Here is a 25100-nt window from a genome sequence, read left to right as displayed (position 1 = left end):
AGGGTATGATCCAAGAAAGAAATAATTATCTTATAAAGCAGATATAATTAATCAAGTATAGGGGATTTATTTCCACATTCTGGAAGTGGAGTGCTTATATCTAAAAAGAAAAATAAGGATAATGATCTGGGTTTTGTTGGTGGAAGTATTTGCTCAAGGAAAACTCTCTTAAGTTTTTGTAGTTATGAAAGACAGAAGAATTCTTGTCTAAATTCTTGTTAAACTGTAGAAGTGAAAAACTTAACCTTTAGGCAGCTGCTGACCCTTATAAAAATCAAAGGAAAGTAAACCTGTGTCACAAATAAAGCTTCATAGTGAGGGGTGCAGGAGGGAATGGTACATTCTAAAAGTGGGAGGTGCCATTGCCATCGGAACGTGTTACAAGACAGCGATGCCACCTACAACCTGCAGTTGTTTTATGGGTCGGTTGATGTTGAACGCACATAGTCTGACCTAGATGGTTTTGAAATGTAACAATCACCAAAGATAGTTATGAAAGGTGCTTTGTTGACTTACTTGACTCTAGAATACTTTTTGTCCAGTTTTTTTTTTTTTTATCAAGTTACTAGATTCATCCAGGGCTGCTCCAAAAATCCTCCACAGGGACTACAGTTCTCCCATGTGGATCCTTCTCTGTGCACAAAAAAAATGCATTTCAAGGAAAGTTTTGGATTTTCTCCTTAAGCCGGAGAGAAGGGAACACACCCAGGGAACGATGAAGGAAATCAATTTATAGCCCGAGGGTTTGTTATTTCTGACCCAGTTTACGCTGACAGTTTGTGAGCACCTGTGCATGACAGCATTGTTATGTGTTGCATGTGTGTGTGCATGGAACAAAGCTGCTACTTGAGACAGATGCTCAGTCAGGCAGGTAAATAGGACAAATGAAAATGATGTGTCATTGTTCCATCATGTCTGTTACTGTGTAACAACTCGGTTTCCTAATTGGTTAATTGTGTACTTCAATCACACTATCGAGATCTGGATCCTAGCATTCGGGAACTTTCTGGTACATTATTGATAGATGTGCAATAGGCCAGCTGGGTTTTGTTGGGGATTGTCTTTTCTTAAAAGCAAACTACAACAACAAGTAGCAGCTTTGATAAGGCTTCACAGGAGGGTTTTATTGATACAATGCTAGGATTAAACCAAAGAGACAGTTTTTCCCTCAGTCAGAGCGAGAAAGCAGGAAAATACACCAAATAGCTGCCAGAGGAATTAATGAATCCTGCAGCCACAAGGAAGGAGGTATCAAGTGGGAGATAAGGTGTGCGCCACACAGCACAAAGAAAGTATTTGGCCTTGATTTTGTTTTGTCTAAAAGGTGCAGACTAGGAGGATTTGGAAGGGTTTCAGTCACTTTTTACCCGCATACTTAGACAGTATTCTCTGTGTCAAAGCAGGGTTTTGCTTTCAGTCAGACATCCTGAATTCTGCTGTGATTTCTTTTTTTTCCTTTTTTTTAGTCGCTCTAAAGAAGTTCATTAGGAAGCATGTGAAAGCACACACTGAATCCCATCAGCTGGGTAAAGGCTGCTCTAAGCTGAGCGGATGTCAGGTTTGCAGCCCACGATAATTGCTGTGACCATTCCCTCTCTGTATGGATACGGTGTGTAGGAGTCCAGGGTACATGGATTTACCTTGGAGGAGGAAAAATGAACTGTCATTTGCTGCACACGCACAAGATGCTCACAAATCCTTGTAAGGATTTGTGACACAGGAGAAAACACTGGCTTCTTTAGCAGTACCAAAGGAGGCATTACATCTTCCTACCAAGATGCAGTGAGTAACAAGCATAAGGGCAGAGCAATGAATTTGATCCTCTGGTCTATAGAGTATAGTACATCATTGTGAAAGTAAGATTGTGAAGTGTTACATCACAAGACATCGTTCTCCAACACAGTCACTGATTCTCTTTCAGGGCTCAGAGACTTGACAGTGAATCATCACCAAACAGACACTGCCACAGTGCTGTTGAGGGTTATCGCAGCAACTGTCCTCCCTTGGGATAATCTTGAAGGATTTTAAAGGTTTAAAAACCAGAACAGGGATGAGTCATCTGGGGAAAGAGTGTGTGGTGCGGTCTTCTTCCAGTCCATCCGTTCATCAGAGTCAGAAATCGAGTGAGCAGAGTTGTGAGGATGGATGTTCAGCCTCCATTAGGAATATTGATTTTAGGACTGAATGGAACAAGGCCTTTGGAGACTGTAGAACAAATTAGCCTCTACTCTCCGAGTCAGCAGTTATAACAAGCCCTATGAGGGGGCTTAGCTTTAAATCATCCTCATAAAAGGCGAAATATGAGATGATTCCTAAAAAGTACAGCCGTCCGCTTCTCTGATACAGATTTAAGCATCCGCATATTTCTTTTTTTACCCTGGACTTGCATTCTTCAAGGACTTTCAGCAAAAGTGCCCCATAAACCACTTTTAGAGAACTTTTTTGTAGGACATTACGTCCAAAGTGCACCTTGTGAAATCAGGCCAGCAAAGGTGCTGTGTCTCAAGGCAAGTGCGTGAAGGTTGGCTTAAAGGAGAGGCAGCATTCACTCACACCATTGTCGCAGGAATCCTCTGAGGAGCACGTGAATGTCTTGTGATTGAGTCGCGCAGCCAACTTCAACTCGCCCATGTCGCTCATCAACTGTATCTAGGCCACGGAAACTTTGTAGAACAACAGAATCACAAGCTCTTGTTTCCCTTTCACTTTTTCCTCCTAAACTCTTCTCCTCTTTCACTGTCCCCTTATTTTCCTCCTCCCTCCCTGCCTCCCTGGGCTCATTTGTCACGGTGGCCTTATTATTTCAGCCTGTTACTTGTACTCCTTCCAGCCGGCTAACCTTCCTCTCATAGTCGCTGACTGTCGCAGCCTTGCGCAGTCCTGGCCTTTCCACATGGCCTGCTCCTGGTTTTGGACAGTAAGAGTTCTTTACAGAGTCCAGATTACTGCCGGACATTCATCTGAGCTCATTACAAAGCACTGCTGTGCTCATTTGTCACTATCAACAGCAGCGGAGGACACAGAAAATGAAATGAAATTAGTGGTGAAACATGTTTTGACCCAGTTCCGTTTACCAGCGTTACACGCTGTAGCGAGTGACAGCCCACAGAAACTTGAGTGCTTGATTGGAAGTATGATGTGTGAAGGAGGAGAAAAGGGAGCTGGAGATGAGACATTCAAAACTTGGCAATTTTCTCACAACTGCACTCTGTAATTGCTTTACGTGGGCACGCTTGTCAGATTTGCGCTGTCAGAAAATCTCGAAAATTGTCAGACAATGATCTGTCAAAACCTCTGTGATGAAACATACATTATTACCTCCACAACCTGCTATTACTGCGACCAAGACCAGAATAAGTGTCAGAGTGATTAGAGCGTAATGTCCCCGCAAAGCTCTTTATGACCGACCAGGTGATATGTTGTCCTTTTTCAGAGCCCCAGCACGGTAATTTGAACGTGGCATCGCACACTTTCTTAATATGTGTCTGAATATGCGTGGAGAGATGTAAACTATCTTTCAACTCTGGGGTCGTTTACCTCATCCTTGTCACTTTTAATTCCCTCTCTTGGGTAAGTGGGGAAGGACTGCTGATTAGGCAGCGGAGTCTTTTGTGTCATTTTTTTGGACTTGGCACATTCTTGGGGCTTAACATTGTGTTTACTTTGAACAAAGCACTCAAAAAAAAAAATTAGGTTCTTCACGTTCCCATCTGGAGTCATAAAGTTGCCAGTGCTTATCATCACTAAAGCTTTCATATGCCCCTGTTGTCGTCCCCTGTCACCTCAGAGTAATCGGCACAGAAGTGACAACCAGACCGAGCCACTGCGGTTTGTCTCTTAGGAGCCTGGATAGTTTGGTGGTGGATTGGGAAGAACTGTTGGAATAACTGAGATAGCGACTGCTGCCTCAGTGGAAGCTCGTATGTCTACTGGATACCAGGAATCAGACTGTGACAATGAGGTGATAAAAAGGTGACAGTGAGGATTCCCTGCCAACAGCAAACAACATCCTGGAGCCAGCCATCTGCTGAGGCTGCCATGTTTTGTTTTTTTTTTATACTGTAGCTGATCTGTGAAGGGTCAGTGCTTGGTTTACTGTGTCTGCTGTTGGAGGCTCTACTGCCATTTTCTGTTGGGTATATTCTACAGAACTGTCTAGTGGCAAGGGAGGCAGGGTTTCTCATGAGGAATACAAAGCCAAACCTTGGTATTCATAATGCAGTAAGGCTTAACATAATAATACATCAGGGGAAAGTCACAAGCGTGCCTTTTTGCCCATTATCTATCCCAGAAGCATTTCGGTAAAGTTTTAGGGGCCAAGGGAATTGCCTGCTTTGCCTAACTTGCTCTAGTGATATTCTGTCATATTAAAAGTCAGAGCCAGTTCACCGATCAACCTACACAGTGTCTTATGAGAAGCAGAAAACCCAGCTGTACTTAAAATGGGGTTTTATACTCTGTGGCAGAACCACCAATCTGTGGATAAGATGAAATGGTTTTCTCTCTGCTGCACACACGGTCTCCATTGCTCACTTATAAGGAGGCAGGAAATTGCACCTCAACAGGACCAATCAGAATGTGCCCCTGAGTGTTTGGGGGCCAAGCCTGAGGATACAGAGAGAACCTGCAGCAACAGAGAGAAGTAATACCATCACAGTATCAGACCTTTAATGAGAAAGTAAAGATTTGGCTGAGACGAAGCCCCGTTAAACTGTGTTTGGTGAAAGAAATCGCTGGGGCTCAGTTTGTTTCCCCTCCTCCGTTCCATAGGGGGCCTATTAAAGTGTTATTTTGCCTTTGTTTTCTGAGATGAAAACATAGATTTCGTTGAACAAAACCTGTTCTGCTCACCCGTGTGGCTAATGTTGTGTACAGTGACTGGAGCGTCAAGTGTATTACTGCAGGGGTGTGCTTTTAATTTGACGTCAGTAAGCCTGACTGACATCAGTGGTCCTTGAGCAGCCTTCAGTTAAGTTACATTGAGGACAGAAACCGCTTCCTCTTTTCCTGCTTCCCCTTTGAAATCAGTGACACGTTACCTGGGATAATGATGATCGTCACGATAGCAGGACAGGGAGTATGTGTCGGCGTCTTTCGTCGAAACAGAAACTGATCCAAGCATGCATTGATGTGCACACAAATGCATTATGCATAAGGGGTTGCAGATTTGTTTTGCAAGGCATGATTTTTTCCCTGTGCTCCTGCACAGATGTGGACTTCTGCCATGTTCGTCTGTGTGAGCTTTGCATCTGTGATGTCGCCGATGTATGCGCTGCATGCGAAAGGCATACAAGCGGCCTCATCACTGCCGTGTTCTTTGTGTTCTCAGTTCTTGTCTTGTTTGTGTATGTGTTTTTTTTTTTTTTTCTTCTCCTCCACACTGGGCAGTGACTGAGCCCTGTGTGTGTGTGTGTGTGTCCCAACTGGTCCCAGGTACTCATTTCAGGATGAGGAGGACATGTTCATGGTGGTGGACCTCCTGCTGGGAGGAGACCTTCGTTACCACCTGCAACAGAGCGTTCAGTTCAGCGAGGACGCAATCAAACTCTACCTCTGTGAGATGACACTGGCACTAGACTATCTGCAGAACCAACACATCATCCATAGGTACAGGCTCGTCTTTTTTGCTTCTTTCAACTTTCATTTCTTTAACTTTGAGACATGAACAACACATGGTATTGTGCAATATGACGGTGATTGCAGTTATTGTGTTTTGAATTCCCTACAGTCCGCTCTTATTGAACAGACTAGAATAGAACTTATAAATAAATATATACATATACACGATTTAGAGCTATTTATGCCATAGGTGCATTTATACCAACAGGGTTAACAGGTAATCTTAAATTGGACATGTTGATGTATTGTTCATGAGGGAGAGAGTACAATAATGACTTAATGTTTATGAATAATATAACAATGATCATTTATGTATTAAGTTCAGTTTCATGATAAAGGCATACATTTGCATTCATGTGGATTCATGTTTATGTCGACCTAAGGAATAATATTGCATTTTACTGCTTAAGAGGCTGCAACACTATAACACATTATATTGTGTTATGTCGGAGAATAGACATATAAAATGTGCAAAGAATGGAAACAATGCTCATCATCAAACTGTAAATGACATCCTTGGTAGTTACTTATTCGATGTACACTCTAGCAGACATCTTAATTTATCGGTATTTACTAAATAAAATCAGAAAATCAGAGAGGAGATACCTTGCACACATTATGGATACATCAATGTAAGTATTTGTGTACTTGGAGTACTTAGTGTATACACCATGCCTCAGTTTTTGGACAAACCATTGAGGAAAAGGTTGTAACCTGTAACACTGAGGTTAACATTTTTTGTTTTCTCATCATTTTTGCTCCAGCTTGCAGCAACATTATTGGATACATATATGAACACATTTTGCAGGCTAGAACTCAAACACCATCTTCCATCTAAAATCACTAAAGTCAAACATCCCTTTCTTTACAGAAATGTGTATAATATCTACAAATTTCTTTCCAGGGGAAATTCTGCCAATATATTCATTTATCATCGCAATAGGTTATTAGATAACAAAAGGGCAAAAATCCAACAGATTGTCTTTTACTTGACATATGTGAACATAGCCCCCCCTCGTGTGTGCTCCAGTAATTCTTACCATCCATCATCTTAAACCAGGGTGTGTTCGCTGTCCACAGCTTTTTGTCCAAATATGCTGAGTACAAGAGGAAGTGTCCGTGTTGTCCAGTAAGTGAAAGAGTCGGATCCCTGTAGACTGCAGATTTAGTGCCACAGATGGTTCAAATACTGTTTGAACCTTGTTGAAAAATTTCCTTTGGGCTGCATTTCTTCTTTCAAACAACACACAAACACACACACACACACAGAAATAGACAGACTAGAAGCATGCCTACGTGTTCATACTGTAGCTGTGCTGTCTTGCATGTCTGTGGACAGAGAGGCATTCCTGAGGTTTCTGATGTATCTACATATTTAGCACCATAGTGACGTTTTTAAAATAAATAGAAATACACGAAGAGGCCTAGTGTAAACAATAACTGTTTGGATTTGTTGTTCTTTATGTTTGAGTCAGAGCCAGGAGACAAAGCTTGACTCTCTTCAAAGCTACAATAATATTTACTGTAAAAATGACAAGTTCTTTATTTAGCAGAGCGTTATTATGTGTGAATGTGTTTTTTTCCATGAGAGCAGCTACACTCATGTTGTGTCCCAGTAACCTCACACTGATGGTCATCGATTCTCACCGGTTATTTGTCTAATTATTTATTCATTTATTTATTGGTTTACTGGCAATGCATATCAATAAATATTTCAGTATGCAAGAGTTCACTTTTCATGTAAAGCTTCTTATGTGACAATAGGCTTCTCTTAATACTCACAAGTGTAATACACAGTGTATTATATATAGAACTGTATAATGAATGTTTCAACAAGTTAGTAATGCTTGTTTTACTGAATCGGTAACCGTTGCTTTTTATTTCTTTGTTATGTTTGTGATGCACATTAAGAATAGGTGACACAGACAGACACTGATGGGTGTTTTTTTTTTTTTCTATTCTTACCTTAACATCAACTGTTTGACCTTCGACACAGTTGTGCCAAACAATTCCTGGATATATCCACGGCTGTCTCCACCTCTACAATTTAGTTACACTCTGTAAGTTTTTGGCAGGAGAATTCTATACAATTATTTTGTTGCACCAACTGAAGGAAGAAGGGGCTCCGGTCTCCTAGCAACAGTCAGCTGCCACCATGCCCAAGGAGGTAAAATTAGTCCTATGAGTAAAGTAGAGACCCTCTCCTCCCCTCTCCTCTCCTCTCCTCTCCTCTCCTCTCCTCTCCTCTCCTCTCCTCTCCTCTCCTCTCCTCTCCTCTCCTCTCACCACCAGGTTGCTTCATCTGATGTTAAACGTTAAAAACTTGACTTGAAATCACCTCACACATGTTGGCGTAAAAAGAAAAACCATCACTCTACACGCTGTGTCATGTTGGATTAATGTTTCTGTTCTCGCTGCAAAAATAAATTACATTTTGAACTTCAAACAAAATGGCACGGTTGTGTAATGAGAGCACCAGGCTTCCTCCTGTGAACGTATATGTAGTTCCCTCCAGCACTGCAATGCTGAATCAGTCATCGCCACCACTGCTGCCTCCTTTTTCCACCATTCCCGACCAAGAGTTTTGGCAGGTGTCATTTGCATCAGCTTGGTGTCGCGGCGCCACAGTGAACACATGTCTATGGGTTGAGCCGATGTTCTCAGCAGATTGCGTGTATTCTATACACCAGTGTGACATGCGGCATAATTAAATAAGCTGTGTGCACTCCGTTAATTGGCTGTGGGGGTCTTAGAGGGGCTGCGAGGTGTCGAGGTGTGTGTGTGTGTGTGTGTGTGTGGGGACTGCTGCGAGTGCGTGCCTGAATGTGTCAGTTGCATGTGGTGTAAAATGTATGTGCAGACAAACCCACGAGAGCCTCGAGGAGAACTGGTGATGGTTGTGTTCTCATGCACTCAGGCAAGGCTTGAAATAAAGGAAATGAATATCTTTTCTCCCTCTGGATCTCTCACTAACACGCACTCACTCATGCACATGTTGCACCAACATGTAATTCACACATATACATCGGCCTATAAACACCACCTACAGTTTTTCTCATCCACACATACTGTACACATTTTTCTCTCTGTCTTTCCCACAAACTATAATAGCTTGTGTTTTGATTTCACTACTTCGGTAGACCAAAAACTCAAGCTCTGCATGTACAGAATTTATAATGACAATGCTAAAATCGAAATACTGAATACTAATTAGCTCAATCCATGTCTTTCTATAAACTGGGGGATACATACATTAACATGTTTTCTGTATAATTTACAGCTTTATTATTTCATAAGAGAAGTCTGATTTCTGAAGGGAGTGGGGCTATTTTTCTCTAATTTTCTAGTCTAATTTTGTCTGAAAACTAAAGTTTCCCAAATGTCCCAATATTATTCTTAATAAGATTTGAGGCAAATCTTTTAAAAGCGCTTTTGAGGTAATTTATATTACAATATTTTTGAGATGAATGTACATATTTGTCTTTTTCAGAGATGTCAAGCCTGACAATATCCTGCTGGATGAGAAAGGTAAGGGATACGGAAATAACACTCACCTAGGTACATTTAAGCAAATAACACTTGCTTTAGCATCATTAAACATGGAGGAATAATAGACATACCTTTCTCTCAGAACTCTTTTCACACATATTTTAATTGGTGATCTGTGCTGAAGATCTCACGCCTCCTTGTCTCATAACTAAGGGGTACCACAAGGTTATATGCTTGGCCCATTATTATTTAAAATCTTAAAATATCAGTTGTTCAGGAGTAGAATAAATCACCTGTGACTGCTGAACATGAAAGGACTGTTCTCTTGTACGTTGAACTTAAACGTCAAAATTGTATTTGTTTGTTTCTGCAGCTTATTTTTTCTCTCATTTTACAAGCTGTCATCAGATCTCTGTGCAAAACAGAGCTAGATCTTTAAAAAAAGGTTATATTTATCCAGAATGCATTAGTCCTTCTATTTAAAGCTGTGATTATACGTGTTAGTCTACAGCATACAAATAGCAGGGAAATCCAATTCAAGTGACAAGTGAGATGCACAAAAATGACCCGGGTGATGAGTCACATCTATAACAAGGTCAGCGAGAATGTGCATGTGACACGCACACAGTCATCCGGTTACTAAAATGTAACTTTATGATGACATAAAGACATCTTTCCTTTGGATATAATCAGACATTAATTGGAAAATATGAAGTGGATTTTGATTTGATTGTCTCTTAGGTCACGCCCACCTGACGGACTTCAATATTGCAACAATAATAAAGGACGGAGAGAGAGCCACCGCCTTAGCTGGAACCAAGCCCTACATGGGTAACTTTGATTTGCATCACTACCATCTTGCGTTCCATGTCTGGTCTTATGACTCATGACTAAAGACCCTTAAAAATTCCAATTAGAAATATTGGTGTCAACAAAAATTACACTTGTGACATGTGATCAGTCTGAGGCATGTGTGCAGTAAATGAACTTTGCTGCTGCTGCTAGAAAGTGCTAGATTTCTGAATAAGACTTCACACTCTTGTCATCTCTAAAAAGGTCACATGTGTGAAAGAAATGACAGAAATGACTATGCTTATTTGTGAAGTGTGGAAAGAAATTTGCAGAAAAGGTCCCCTTCTTGTGTAGTAAGTACTTAAGTTGCTGGTGACATTTCCCAAAAGCAGCACATGCTTTTCATCACATGTACAAAAAGCTTTTTTTCTGCTCCACTAAGAGAGATTTTCTACGTGTGCTTTCAGCCCCAGAGATCTTCCAGTCCTTTGTAAATGGAGGGACAGGCTACGCCTTCGAAGTAGACTGGTGGTCACTCGGGGTGACAATCTTTGAAGTGCTGCGTGGATGGGTAAGGAATGGTGGCAGTTTTGATGGATTGTGTTGCAAATGTTTGCAAAAGCTAATCTTTCCTTAAATCCATACATCCCTCTTCCATGTTTTTGCTCTCTGCGCCAACCTGTCTCCACTGTTTCCATACCAGAGGCCCTATGATATTCATTCCAGTAACTCGGTGGAGTCCCTGCTCCAGCTCTTCAGCACAGTCAGTGTGCAGTACAGCCCAGCATGGCCTAAGGACCTGGTTTCACTGTTGAGGAAGGTGAGCTGGACACAGCGGGACATCAGTTACTCTCAGCTCTGTCATTAAGATAGTTGGACTTCGATATTTGAAATATCTTCCTACTGAGAGCACTGTCATTGGTGATTTTGGGGTTGTTTTTTACATTCCCAATACACATTTTTCAAGTTTAAAATACATTACAAAAATAAAATACATTCAAAACACATTTTTTTTCCTCTCATATTATCTGTGGATGCAGATATTTTGAGTTGTCTTTATTTCCCTTTTATTTTTTTAAATCATCTGCATCATTTGTGACAGTGTGCAGCCACACAAATTGTCTCCAAATTGTTTACATTGATTAGTTATTGATTCCTAAGTTTGTTTTGTGGTCTATTCTTGGGCTAAACTAAACAAACTATAATTAAACTAACCACGAGGAATTGCAGAGCTCGATTTAATAATAAAGTAATGCCAATTAATTGAAGATGTCTCGTGTTGGACTATTGGAAATTGTTTGGTAAATTGTCTTATTACACCCTTAATGATCAATACATGAATCGAAAATAGCTCTACTTTTTACAAAGGCATATGGAGGATGCTCGGGATTGAATCCCGAAAGCGATAGAAATGCAAACTACACTTCACGCTTAACAAGTGATTTTCACGTTTGACTTATGATAAAGTGAAATCACCATGAGGCTGAGGCTGACCATGTTGCTTGGACACAGATGGTTTTCCCTGGAAAGATGAACAGGAGGAAATGAGTGCAGGCATACAGGGGGGTGGGGTGGAGGGGACATGTTGAAGAAAAGACACCACAGGGCTGAGGATTGGGGGGCTGGAAGGATGATGAGCTGAGACCCTCAGGGCAAGGGAGAAGAAAAATGACAGATGGGAATCTGAGGGATGATGAACAGAAACGGTGTGTGTGTGTGTGTGTGTGTGCTGCTGATTATATTCATCACTACAGTATTCTGACTTCATACCAAGGCTCAAAGTGTTCTCTTCTTATTAGTGAAAATTTGCCAGCTGGATGAGATAATTCCCTTGGCGTCGAATGGAAATAAATCCGCTTCAACACTTCTCTTGAATCAGACTTCTTTTCACAGTGACATTTTTTGGCCTTCTTCTACATTGTTTAAAAAATGTTGTCAGGTAACACTGTGGTGGAAACAAACGATCTGGCAGTGGTTCCTCCATCATTTTAAGGCGTCCAATCTTTTTGGCAGCGTGTGAGCATGCGTGCGTGTGCTGTGTGACAGAGTGTTCTGGACGCAGCATCGGTCTCTTCCGCTCTGCTGCTGATCGATTACCATGTCTGGACTCCACAGAGACAGACCTAACCAGCCCTGCAGGAGAAGACTGAATCAGCGTGTGTCCAAAAGAAGGAATAAAAAGCACAGGAAGAGAGTTAACATAACAACAAAAAACACTCTATAAAGCCCAGGTTTTATTTCCCCCCCAAGGATTGAGTGACTCCTTTCTGTGTGGCTTTTATCTGTCTTTATCAGAGCAACAATTCTGATTCAAACGTGAGATGATTGATTAATAGTGCCCCCTATCTGCAAGTTTGCATTTTGTTGAATTCTATATTGTTTTAAAGTTAAAACATTATAGTTATTCATTTAAATTACTCTCAACGTGTCTCTCTGCTCTGCAGCTACCAACTCATTTTACGCTGTGAGTTCATGGTTGTGTCCATGACCATGAGTGAGCTCCTGTCAGCTAAAGCAACAGCAACAGTGTCAGAGTAATGACGTTTCCCACAGTAGACACTGTGGCTTCTCCTAGCATTAAAAAAACACTGAATTTCATTTTTGATTCAGACTCAGATTCTTGGGGTTTCGCTTACAACCTGCTATGACACATTATTGAGTAATTTTTAACTCAATTTGTTCCAACTAAGCTTTTCCCAAATTGGTTGACTTTATGCAGGCAGGAGCTGCAATGGTTTTTCAATTAAATGTGAAGAGGCTTATAGCTGCAGCTGGCTTATTAATGTCCCTCGCATCGAGAAGTATACACAACATACAACACACACATAACTTATTTTTTTGTTTGTCTTACAGAAATTATACAACTTTTAATGTCAAGAAGTGTCATAGAATTATCCCCATCCCAACAAACTCTATGGCAATCAACATTATACACATTACACACATACATCATATTATACATTTCAAATGTTGTGTTGCAGAGGCACAAACGATCAAATAGATTTTTTTTATTCTTCACCCCCAATGTCAATGATTTCACCACCTCGCAGAGAGAAGAGTCTGAATGTGAGCGTGGAGAGAAGCTGCGAAGGTGATATTACCACTTGCAAGGTGACATGATGTCTGTTTGCGTGTGTGTGTGTGTGTGTGTGTGTTTGTGTGTGTGTCTCTCTCTCTCTCTCTCTAGCTACTGACAGTGAACCCAGAGCATCGTTTCTCCGGTGTGTCTGACATGCAGACATCTCCCTACCTCGCTGATGTCAACTGGGATGCTGTATATGAGAAGAAGATGGAGGCTGGATTTGTCCCTAATGTTAGTTACACACACATGCACGTAAATTTACAAGTACACATTTATTTGTGTTTTTGGGGACTCACCAGGGACATCCTAACTGTCACAACTGCAATTAATGCCTAAACCCTAAAGCTGGGGACACTCTACACAACTTTCACAGTCGTTGGAGGACACACTAACTGCAGATTTTATTTATGACAAGTGAAAGACTGGGGCTCACACATTTAATGACAGCGTCTGCATGAGAGATGATTTTGTCAAACCAACTGAAGCCTGAACTGAACGCATCAAACTGTCGTGAGAGTGACAGTGTCTACGCTACCGCTGTTTGGATTTTCCTGCTACTTCCTGTCGCCTCGGTCGTCTATTTCCTGTGTCCCACATGTGCAACATGTGTTTTGTACTTGGTTTGGTTAATCAGTACACACTACCCGATTGCATCCAGAGTCGGCTCAAACAGTTCAAACATGTTTGATCGACCACGACTGAGGTCTAGTCGGGTCTCTTACCCTCACACCATGCCATGCCGACTGTCCCCGACTAGTGCTGTCTGGTGTTGACTCAACTGTGAATTGTGGGTAAAATCAGGCTAAAAATATCTTGTTGCGTGTCCCCAGCTTAACTCTTACTACAAACCTAATCTAACCTTAATCCAAGGCCTAACCTTCAAACCATTTGTGACCAGCATTTTGTTCCACTCTTGATTTTCAGACTCTGCAAATGCACACACACACACACATATATGCTGTATATACAGTACACAGGCCTGGTTCCTGGTGTCTAATCATAATGAGGATGTGTAGCAACTAAATAATGCAAAGACCAGAAGTGTATCTTACTGAACATACACTTACTGCACATCTGTGTGTGTGTGAGTGAGTGAGTGTATTCATGTGTGTTATTCGGTACATTGATCTTTGCATGTATGCACTCTGTGGCTCTGTGTGTGTGTGTGTGTGTGTACAACCCCTGATTTATGATCCTGACTGTGTGCATGTTTGAGTTTCTAATTATCTCATAATTATCTCCTGCATCCCCCTCTAACAGAAAGGCCGCCTCCACTGCGACCCCACCTTCGAACTGGAGGAGATGATCCTCGAGTCGCGTCCCCTTCACAAGAAGAAGAAGAGGCTGGCCAAGAACAGGTCTCGAGACAACAGCAAGGATTCACAGTCTGTGAGTGACATCCCCCACTCTCTTATAAAGCACCTACAGTCCATTACTGTCAATGAATATTGAAAAACATAAAATTATTGGTTGGTTGGTGACAGAGATGGGGGACTTGAGTTACGTGACTTGTAGTGAATTCAATTTACATGAGACTTGCTTGACTAACGTTGGTAAAAGACTTGGCTTGACTAAAGGTCAAGGTCCAGGGCCGCGAGAAAATACTGGCGTCATTCATTTTCTTGCAGCTCTCATTTGGGAGTTTTAGCGGCTTGTTCTTGACACATCAACTGGGCAGACGTTTTTTCTTGTGTGGTATCTGAGAACTGTTGTGTGATTGGCCAGAAAGTGGGTGTGGTTAATGCGGAAATGTTGTCATTCCCTATGAGGACTTTTCAGGAGTTCTGCGTGTGACGTGATGAAATGTCCTGGCCAGAACTAACTTTGTTCTTCTTTCTCCTCGAGAAAAAGCCTTGTGACTTCAGACTCGACGTGGAATATTAACATTTTCTCAAATATTCAGGAGTTAACTTTGAGAATCGTTTTTTGGAAAACATTGGGTCCCTGATTTTGCGGCCTTGCGTACAAACTTGGCATCCCACCAAGGCACGTAACACCAGAGATGGATGAGGGAGACTGCAGACATAGAAGATAGTGGCTTTTTCAAAAGCAAATTTTTCTCTTCTCATCTGTATATTGTTTAGAGATGAAGAGTACATCCATACTGAAGTGACTTTTGACTCAAATCGGCCTTCGATCTCCTAAATCATTGAATCAAAACGTTCAAAAGTTCAAAATGACTGTCTTTTAAACATTAAAATGTGGTCCATCTGGAAAATCATCGCCATTGTCTTGACTTGTAACTTGCTTGGCTCGAGCTGTGACTTGCTCGATGACTTACTCCCATTCCCTGTTTGGTGGTTTTAAAGCTGCCTGTTTTGTTTGGAAAAAAAATAAAAAATAAAATGCACTTTAGTGTATGTGTGCACTGTATGTTCTCTGAGCATTATCTCAAAACACAGATTCACAGACTTTAGATTAGGGAATTATCTGCACCGTCTTTCATATTTTAGCCTTAGATACGGGAGATAGGACAGTGGGATGTTTCATAACCTCAGCATTAAAAGCATTCTTTCTCTGTAGAGAAGGAGGTTTTAGCAGCTGTGGGGATGAAGGTGGATTTCAAGATGCCGTTGCATCTCTTAAAAGGCCTTTATTCTCTTTGATGAGAAAAGGCTCTATGTTTAGCTTTGCTCACATTTCAATTGCCTTAATACCGTGACATTATTTAGTTTCGCTATTAATTTAAAAGAAAAAAGGTGTCCGTGCAGAGCAGACCAATATTACATTCTATTATGATACAGGTGCTAAAAGCATGTTGTGATCATTAAGAGGACCCCAGCACACTTGCATATATCTGAGCACATCATTAGCTGCTGCACAGGAGGATTAATCAGATACCACACACTTGAAGATAACAATGAAACTCAGGTTTATCTCGCTCCATGGTCTATCAGTTCGCATCAAAACTGCATATTTTTAGATCGGTGCTGAGCCAAATCGCAGCATCTTGTGTTTTTCAACCCCAGTGTATTATTTCTAGTCTCAGCTGAATGAATAACACTTTGCTAGTCGGCAAAAAAGACAGACGCTCTGTTCAAGTTAGTGATATTGTGATTCTTAAATATCTTCCATATTCCTCAATAGACACTACTATTTATTTTCATATTGTATATTTTATGCCTTTCCAAAAAAATGCACAGGCTTCATAATAGAGCTGCTATAACATGATACTACTAAAAAGGATTTTGAAATTAATGGAATCATTTGTTTATTTACATTTTTGCTTGGTGAAATTAAATAGCTTTTAATTCCTTGAAAAGGGTTCCTGGTTTAGACGGAGTCAAGCTACAGGAGCCTTTTTCCCCTGTGTCATGTCATGATGCTAAGCTAAGCTAACCAGCTACAGTGTAGAGCCTCATTGTTACCATAAAAATGTGAAGGTGCCACAATATACAGTGTGTATGCATACTTATTTATGCCTTGTATGATTCTCAACAAGAGAGCAAATAGACGTTTCCATCATATTAACTCTCAACATCATGTCCAAGACATTTTCTGTCCTTTTAGCATCAAAGTGACAGCCACCAAATGTCAGTCGGCTATTTTCAAAACGCCAATGTTGAAGGAAAATTGTAATATCAGTTATATTAGTACATTAAAGTTCTGAAACAAAAGTTCTGAAATTATTTACATATTTCATTGCATAAAATAAATATAAGTCATGACATAGTGCACATGATAATCTTGCCTGGCCTGTTCTGATATGTGTGTGTGTTTTTGTATGGGTATCTTTGTGAGACCAAAAAAACCACAAAACAACGTACAACTAAGGGAGTGAGGACATTTTGTCTTGTCCTCGTGTTTTTGCACTTAGTTGTGATGGTTAATGTTAGGGTAAGGGTTAGGGAATGCACTATGAGTCTACTACGAATGCTGCACAAACGTCTGTGTGTGTGTGTGTGTGTCCAAACAGGATTAGTCTGCATACACAGACCTGGAGTCTCTTTGTCTCTTTTGCTTTGTTATGTAGTGATTGAGAAATTATTTACCACTGACAGGAGATCTCTCTCTCTCTCTCTCTCTCTCTCTCTCTCTCTCCCTCTGTATTTATGAGAAACAGCCTGTTCCCGTCAGGCAGTCATCATGACATCAGTGTTATTATTATCATTTGTGTGTGTGTGTGTGTGTGTGTTCCTTATCTATGTGCATCAGTGTGTTCAAGGAGTGTGTACGTCTTACAATTGCAGGGTTATGAAACTTGGTTTGTCTTTGTGTGTGTGTGTGTGTGTGTTCCTGTACTGTGTTATTACCCAGATTATTAAATCATGAAGCCTTCAGTGCTGTTGTCATGGCCTCAAGTGCTTTTGGAAATATGAGCTTCTATTTTTGTCTCAGGCCAAACATCCAATTTAAAGGGGGGCTCACAAACAATTCATGACATGTTTTAAAAAAGAGCAATGAAGGGGGGGGGAAAAACCGAAATGAGTAAAAAGACATTTTCAGAGTTGACTGATTTAAGTTTTATGTGTAGTTTATGAAGATCATAACAAGACTGGTAGAGCTATAGAGCTATAGAGGACGGCAACTAATGATGATGAGTTCAATGTTTGGTCTGTGTACTTCCTGCAGGAGAATGATTACTTACAGGAGTGCCTTGAAGTGGTGCAGCAAGAGTTCATGATCTTCAACCGCGAGAGGTAAGAGAACACGATAGCCGTACACCATCTACAATATAAGGCGATTCTAAAGCAGAGTCTAAATCATCTCCAGTCATCTAACAGTTGCACAAATTAAAATCCATTTTCAACCGAAAAGGACAAAATGATTCAGTTGCTGTGCCTCATTACCCTCATGCAACAACAACAGTAAAAAGAAACCTCCAAGTAAGTCTGGCTTATTGCAACCTGTCATTTTCTGACCACTCGGTAACACCCAACAACATTACAGTTCACTAACAACATGGTAAAAGTATAATATTATGTTGGTAATAGGCAAGTAATTCCATATGGTAATTCCATTGTATTTCTATAGCAATCACTAAGTCTAGAAAATGTGTTTGGGACAAAACAGAGAATGAAGTTCAGCTTGATAATTATACATTCTAAATCACAAACATTTTCTGTTAGTTATTGTGCAGTTATCTTATCCATATATATCTTATATTACCTAAATGAAAATTGACGAAATTGTCAGTGACAATACAGGAATCTAATCTAATCTAAACTAATCTAATCCTGTTAATCTACTGTAATGCAACATGTTACTCTGTTATTTTTTCCTTCACTGTCACCTGCACTTCATTTGTGACTGATATATGTATTAGTCACCACAGTATTTGAGGAAAGTTATAGAATTTACTGCAGCAAATATGAATTTTATACCCACTTCAAAACAATGAATTTACTGGAATATGAATTCAGCTGAAGCTGAGAGGAGAGTTATGTATTTTCACCCATATCACACTCAGATCACTTTATATCACAGATGATTTAAGGCTTTTAAGAGCCAGCCACGCTGTGGTTGAACAGTCGGCATCTATTTCTTTTTATCTGTCAGTAAAGTGTGCACAGTACATCATAAATGAAGAGGTCCATATATCACAGAACACACGTCCTCTTCACTTTGTAAATGGGGGAATATGTGTTCAGTGCTGCTGCTCTAAATTATTGCCTCATTTATTATTGACCATTTCCTGCCACTGCAGCATTACTGAAATCCTTCTGTGTGGGAAAAATCTTATTATACCCCCATTGCTGTAATTAATGGCAATCTGCTTCTATTAATAATCAGAGGCGGTGATATCTGGAATTGCACAGAGCAAAGACGAGCACTTTAAAATGAAAGTCAAACACCCACATTCAACTCTTTTTTAGTTTGATTTTGTGTGAGTATGTTAAGGCTGCATGGTTGATTGCAATTCAGCAACAAGTGTAATATCTCCATCCAGTTTTTTGATTAAAAGAAAATGAAATATGTGATCAAACAGCATTGTCAAGAAATTCTGCAGTGGCCCAAAAAAGGATGATTTCTTTATATTTCTAACCAAATAAATAAGCATGTAAGTAAGTAAAGTTTATTTATATAGCACTTTTCACAGAACAAATTCACAAAGTGCTTCACAGTAAAAACAGTAAAAAGTAAGGTACATAATACACAGCAGATACACTACAAAAAAATTAAGTCATTGACAATATTAATATATTTATATTGATACCAACAAAGCTGTTATTTTTATGCTCATGTTAAGAACATTAACCATTGGTTTAAAATTGAGGGAAGAATATATGTTAAAATATGGAAGTTTATTAACAGACTGGATTGAACAGTGAACCATTTTAAAATCAACAGCACAATTTAAAACACGCATTTATCAAATCACAAAGGTTGCAATTAATTTATTCTATTTTTGTTTTGTTTCTGTGTCCTATGCAAATTCAAAATGGGACACAAGGCACAGTACATATCTTTAAGTCGTCACCTTGGATTAGAATAAAGAGTGGTTAGTAGTTTCACGGTGTCATTTATTAAACTTTTTAGAGTGAATATTGAACTAAGAATTCAAATAGCAATCGCCATATATGTCAGAAAAGTTGCTTATTAATTAAACATTTTTCCCAAATAGTTCATTATTACATCCTGACAGAATAAAAATCTTTTGAAAACATAACAAAAGTGGATAGATTTGGGGTTTGGGCAAACTCTGGACACTCTAAATTGACCATAGGTGTGTGTGTGACCTTTCCAGGGTCTACTCCGCCTTTCACTTTATGAACCCTCATGTGGAGAGCTAAAGTGATAGAAGATGGATGAATAGATATTTTGTCTGCCGTCCCAAAGGGGTTTCAGAAACGTGGAAGTTGCAATCACAAAACGACGTGTTATAGATGCAAATGAAAACAGCTGAATAAATGGTGCACAATGTAAAATACTTGTGTATTCATGTCTGTTTTTTCGTCCATCGGTCTCAGGTTGAAAAAGCGTCAGGATGAAGGTCAGTCAGAGGCCGGGGGCGATGATGCCAGCGGAGACGGGGACAGAGAGGCTGAATCTGGGGCTACCGATGATGACGCACCTGAGCCAGAACCTGAACCTGGTCCCGAGACGGAGCCCGAGTCCTCCAAGCTGAGCATGTGTGGCTCAGTCTGCTCCTCCCCCGGCAGCTGCTAGCACCACATCGCCTCACAGTGGCGATTGCAGGTCTCTCTGGCCACTGCAGTGTTTGTGCCATACCAGTAGATACGTTGGAACCTCTCTCCTCTATTGTAGCTAGGAGTGACGGAAACGCACAGCAGGGCCCCTTGATACACAGCAGGACCTAATATGGCTCCCACCATTTCCCTTATCTTTATTTTTTCTGTAGCATCCTTCCAGTAAGGCATGACTGAAGCAGATTTTCGTGAGAGTCACCACCTACTGTATCCGTCTGCCCTAGAGTAAGCTCTTACTTCTATGCAATGTTACAGTATAGCATGACAAATAATGTATCACTTACTAAGAGGTGTTGTTCAGGAGCCCAAAGCTCCACAGGCATGAAGACATCCTGAGCAATAGCGGTCTGCGGATTTTGTGGGATTGGTGGTTTTGGTGGAGACGTCCCCCCTCTAAGCTTTCCTGTTCAAAACCTAATGGGAGACTGAATTATTCAGCACATGCAGGCTCTCCAATTTATTTGACTGCCTGTGTCTTCTTCCCTCAGCCATTTTCATGTAATATGTGCTCCGATTTAGGGAAAATAGTTTTTTTCCTCTTTCTCCTGCAGCACCTTCCTCCTGTAACAACACCTTTCCAAGACACTTTCAAAGTAAAGTATGTTATCATGGCTGTTTCCTGTTGGCCAAGACAGAGTGACTGGTTTCCTGTTGTTTTAAAGGGGTGATAATCAGTCTGTGTTAATAACTGTGTAGCCATGGAAGCGTTATGAGTAAGAATGCTAATTTGATTTTATCTCCTTTAGCGTTATCCAACTGTTGTTTTCACAAGCATTTTAGGATGAGAAGGTGCTGTGATTTATGGGAGAAAATGAGTGCAACAATACGAATGAGAAGTCTTGCTTGTCACTGTGTCTGCAATCATGCCGTGGTATAGTGTTTTAACCTCAAAGAGCATTCAGAAGCTGCTCTGCGGCATAAACTCAATTAACAACAGTCCCATCCTTTAATATTTGCTTCACTAGACATCGTCACCTCTTAAAGTGCTTGGTTAGTAGTGAAAAAAAAAAAAAAAAGAGAAAAAAGATCATCTCCCTCTCTAGTTTATTTTGGGGCTTAACGTTAATGTGTAGCTGTGTCCTGTTGGTACTTCCCAATCGCATAGATGAGATAGACGTCATGATAGTGTTACAGTTAAGGTGGCACCCTCGATCTCAGCGTGAACACCTGGGAACATGTAGCAAAAGTCCACCTTAAGAAAATCCTAAGGCCTAATAAAAACGAAAACCGTGTACATAGCATACAGTGTAGGTAATTAATCTCACCACAGTTTTATGTGGGACTGCGAACTCGACATATAAACTAAAGGAAGAGCTGTGTGAAGCCTCAGTCTGCTTCACTCCTCTCTTCCTTTTCCAAGTGTGCAGGCACAACTTGTAGGCAAAATATGCCAAAGCTTTTCTACCATTTGCATAACCATTTCTAAGGAACTTAACGTGTGTGAATGTAAACGTCTCCTTTTTTCCCCCCCGGTATAACGTAAAGTCCACGTTCCTTCTTCTGCAAGTGAAAAAAAAAGTCATTTATACATTCATATTGTGATTATGTATAAAGTATATATTTCCGGTGGTGCGGTGACCTCAGAGTATCGTTTTTTGTTTTTTTGGGAAGTGTACTTATTCGCTGTGTTTGGGAGAAGGAAATGAAAAGAACAATAATACCACTATGAGTGCAGAGCTGGAGCTGATTGGATATTATCTTAGCATGCAGAACAGGAAGCAGAGTTTTGAAACATCCAGGTCTTCTAAAGCTCACAAATTCACCCCTTGTACAATAAATAGTGTTTAAAAAAACGATTTGGGCAGCATTTCCAGATGTGCTGCACATAAGTTATGAAAAAGAAAAAACACAAATTAAGATTATTCAAACGTTTGAGTGCAATCATTAAAAACAAGCAGAGAGTTTGATTTTTGAACTTTACTTAGAGCCAATTATTTAGAAGACTCATGGGAACAATCAGGCGTTAGGAACGAGTAAAATGGAGACATCGTTAGGTTATATTTACACTGACTTCTCGCACGTGCACTGTGAAATCTTATGCTGTTTTCAGAACCACAGCTATGAATATTCTCTGCAGTCTACTTGACCTAATTTATCTTTCCTGGATTGCATGTCATTTTTCCTTAATAATAAATGTGATGGTGGTGAGTGAAATACTGGCTCGCGATCTAAGCAAAGCTCAGTCATACGAATAATAATTCCACTTTTTAGTGAACCTTCATACCACTTCATACAACAACTAAGTGGTAGTTAATTTGACAGCTCATGGCAAAGCGGAAGGGAATTGGGCCACCAGTTCAAATCCCACAACAGGTGCCACTGAGCAAGGCACCCAAACCCCCTGTGCTCCGGGTTTGTGTGTAAAAAAGAATGTAAATGTTCAAAGTCACTATCACTAATTGATGTGTGTGTGTGCAAATACAAGTAATTCTAATTCATTGTGTTTATTTTCATGATCAGTTGACAATCTGGTGATGTCATCTGCATGTGCTCGACACTGTGGGCGGACGTGTGGATCAACTGTCAACTGTTGATCCCGTTTAAAGGGCCAGCGTGTCAGAATTAGCGACATACCACAAAGGATGTGCACACTCTCTTGGCCCTTTTCCACTATAGTCCCAGCTCGCCTCGCCACGGCGCGGTTTAGTTTGGTTTTCCACTACGAAAATAAAACTCAACGTGGGCGGAGTCATCGCTGCACGGCTGCATGAAACATTCGTTTTACACCCCGACACACACACACACACACACACACACAAACGAGTGACTAGTGACTTGTAAAGCGGTTGTTTTCAGTGTCATTAGAATCATTAGAATCAGTTAATTAAAACTATTTGTTCAGTACTTCCTCCATGCCTGGAGCACAGACTCCGTCTGACGCAGTCACTGGACTGAAATACAGCGGCAGGGTTTGTGATGCCGGTCGCAATCAGCAGTGCTGACGCTAAATACGCCACACTCCTCTGTTAAATATTGAGATTTTAGACATTTCCCTGGTAATTGTTGGAGATTTTTAACTGTTAACTATCAACAGTTCGGCATTGTTCGGCTTGAATTTGGTGTCAGCGTGCTTGGAACCTCGTCAGAGCAGGTACGATAAAAAGGACCTGGTACCAGGTACTACGCTAGCGGAAACGCAACTTCGCCGCGCCGTGCGGAGGCGGTGGAAACACGCCATTTCACTCTCCTGTTCTCTCTGCCATTGTCACCTTCTTTTACATTGGTTTATGCACAGCTTTTGTGTTCTCTTTGCGTCGTAAGCCTTCGGTTCGAAGCACGAAATGCACGTTTGTTCGAGCTGCTATAGAAACATGGCAGGGTAAGGTGGTGCACAGCAGGACCCTTGCCTTAAGTATATAAAATGATATATACATTTAAAACCAAATGGTTTTGCGTTTCTAATACGTTTATTCAAACATATTTAACAGTGTTAAAGTCTAAAGCAGTTAAAAAAAAAAAACACTGAGGTCATTAGTGGTCAGAATCTTGTCATTTCATCCTCAGAAAGACAGCAGAGAAGCATACTTCCCAAAATATAGATCTGTTTTTAATAACACCATACATCATGATTAGATTATAAGAAGCTTCTTTAAAGGGATATAAGGTAACATCTTCCAGGTTTGCCTAAACTATACAAGGACGTTAATTCTTTCAAGCTTTTTGCATGCACCTTTACAGTATAAGCCTGTTTTTGCCAAAGCTGTGAGCTTGAGCCTGACCGGCTGATTTGTGCATGCACAAGCGTTTGGTAATAGCATACCTTGATACTTAACAGATTACTGACACAGTCCAAATTAGAGTATAACTGACCTGTGTGACTATTTCTGGACAGTGAGTTTTGTGATTTTTAAAACTGTACAAAGTCGTCTAATCCCAGTGTCACAAGGACTGCATGATATTTTTTTTTAGATATGCAGTATCGTATGGCGTCCTGACGTTGTCTTCCCGTATAGCCTGTAGAGACTCGTACCTTTGCTGTATGAGTAGAATGGAGTCAGCAGCTGTGTGTGATGCTCTGCCGTGGGTTAAGTGTTGCATTAATGTTTGTACAGCAACGGGAGAAGACGCTGGAACTTTGGCGGGTTTTTACTCCGACGTGGAATTTGCTGAATTTGCTATTAAATCACTCTCCATTTGTGGAAAAGAGAGCTCGGTGACTTTAAATAAATCATTAAATAAGACTACACACACCATGAGAATGAACATAGCTTTGAAGCGGTGGTGTAAATTATATGTTATCTGTTAAATGATTAAAAAAAAACAAAAAAAAAACCTGACGTTGACGGTTAATTTAAGCGTAGCTTTAAGTTACAGTACTTTTTTCTTTGATATCAGTGATTGTTTCTAATTGGACCATGCTTGCAAACCCTTCTGACACATTTCTTTGTGTGTTAACGTTCTGGATGCTGTTAGGTGTTTCAATAAGGCATTGTGCTAGTGTTTGACCAGCAACAGCATGTCCCCTAACGACTCACAGGGCATACCATAATGTAGATATATTATTACCTCTGTGGGTACAGTTTGAAACTCAGAGCCCTGTTGAGGAAAAAGCGGTCGAGAAGAAAATGAGACGTACGCCACTCGTTTCCTCCTCGTGATCCTATAATTGCATAATGTTCTTGTGCTCTAGGATTGTTTTTTGTTTTGAAAACAGGGAATCGGTGAAAGTGTACTGAAAATGCTCTGTGTGTTGAAAACATGCTGCTTTTACTGCTTTGATAAAACAATAAAACTCCTTCCAGTCATTTTACATCTGTGTAGGTGTAGTTTTTTTTTAACTTAGATGTGGCACAAGAGGCAAATTCTATCAATGAACAGCAGAGGGCAGTGAAGAGCAGGGGTAGAATTTGTAGATTGTAGTAAAAAAAACGGCTACAAGCTTGGCTTTGTGCAAAGAACTACTTTGTTTAATATAAAAATGTCATTTTGATGTAAAGTTACAGATTTAAAACTATTTCTTACTAAAA

General features: G+C 40.4%; 1 protein-coding gene across 1 annotated transcript in view; it reads left to right on the top strand.

Moving 5' to 3' along the window:
- LOC131473868 (serine/threonine-protein kinase 32C-like) overlaps nt 1–24883 on the top strand; it is a 67145-nt gene extending 42262 nt beyond the window's left edge. Inside the window, exons 4-12 of the mRNA XM_058651453.1 lie at nt 5434–5607; nt 9110–9147; nt 9850–9939; nt 10368–10471; nt 10604–10720; nt 13088–13213; nt 14243–14371; nt 17555–17622; nt 19894–24883. Of these exons, the coding sequence (XP_058507436.1) occupies nt 5434–5607; nt 9110–9147; nt 9850–9939; nt 10368–10471; nt 10604–10720; nt 13088–13213; nt 14243–14371; nt 17555–17622; nt 19894–20092 (1045 nt within the window). The 3' untranslated portion in view covers nt 20093–24883. The remainder of the gene's footprint in view (nt 1–5433; nt 5608–9109; nt 9148–9849; nt 9940–10367; nt 10472–10603; nt 10721–13087; nt 13214–14242; nt 14372–17554; nt 17623–19893) is intronic.
- The last annotated feature ends 217 nt before the right edge of the window (nt 24884–25100 follow it).

This window comes from Solea solea, chromosome 15 (assembly GCF_958295425.1).
Source record: "Solea solea chromosome 15, fSolSol10.1, whole genome shotgun sequence".
NCBI lineage: Eukaryota > Metazoa > Chordata > Actinopteri > Pleuronectiformes > Soleidae > Solea > Solea solea.
The sequence above is the reverse complement of the archived record's forward strand: the minus strand, read 5'-3'. Positions and strand labels throughout refer to the sequence as shown.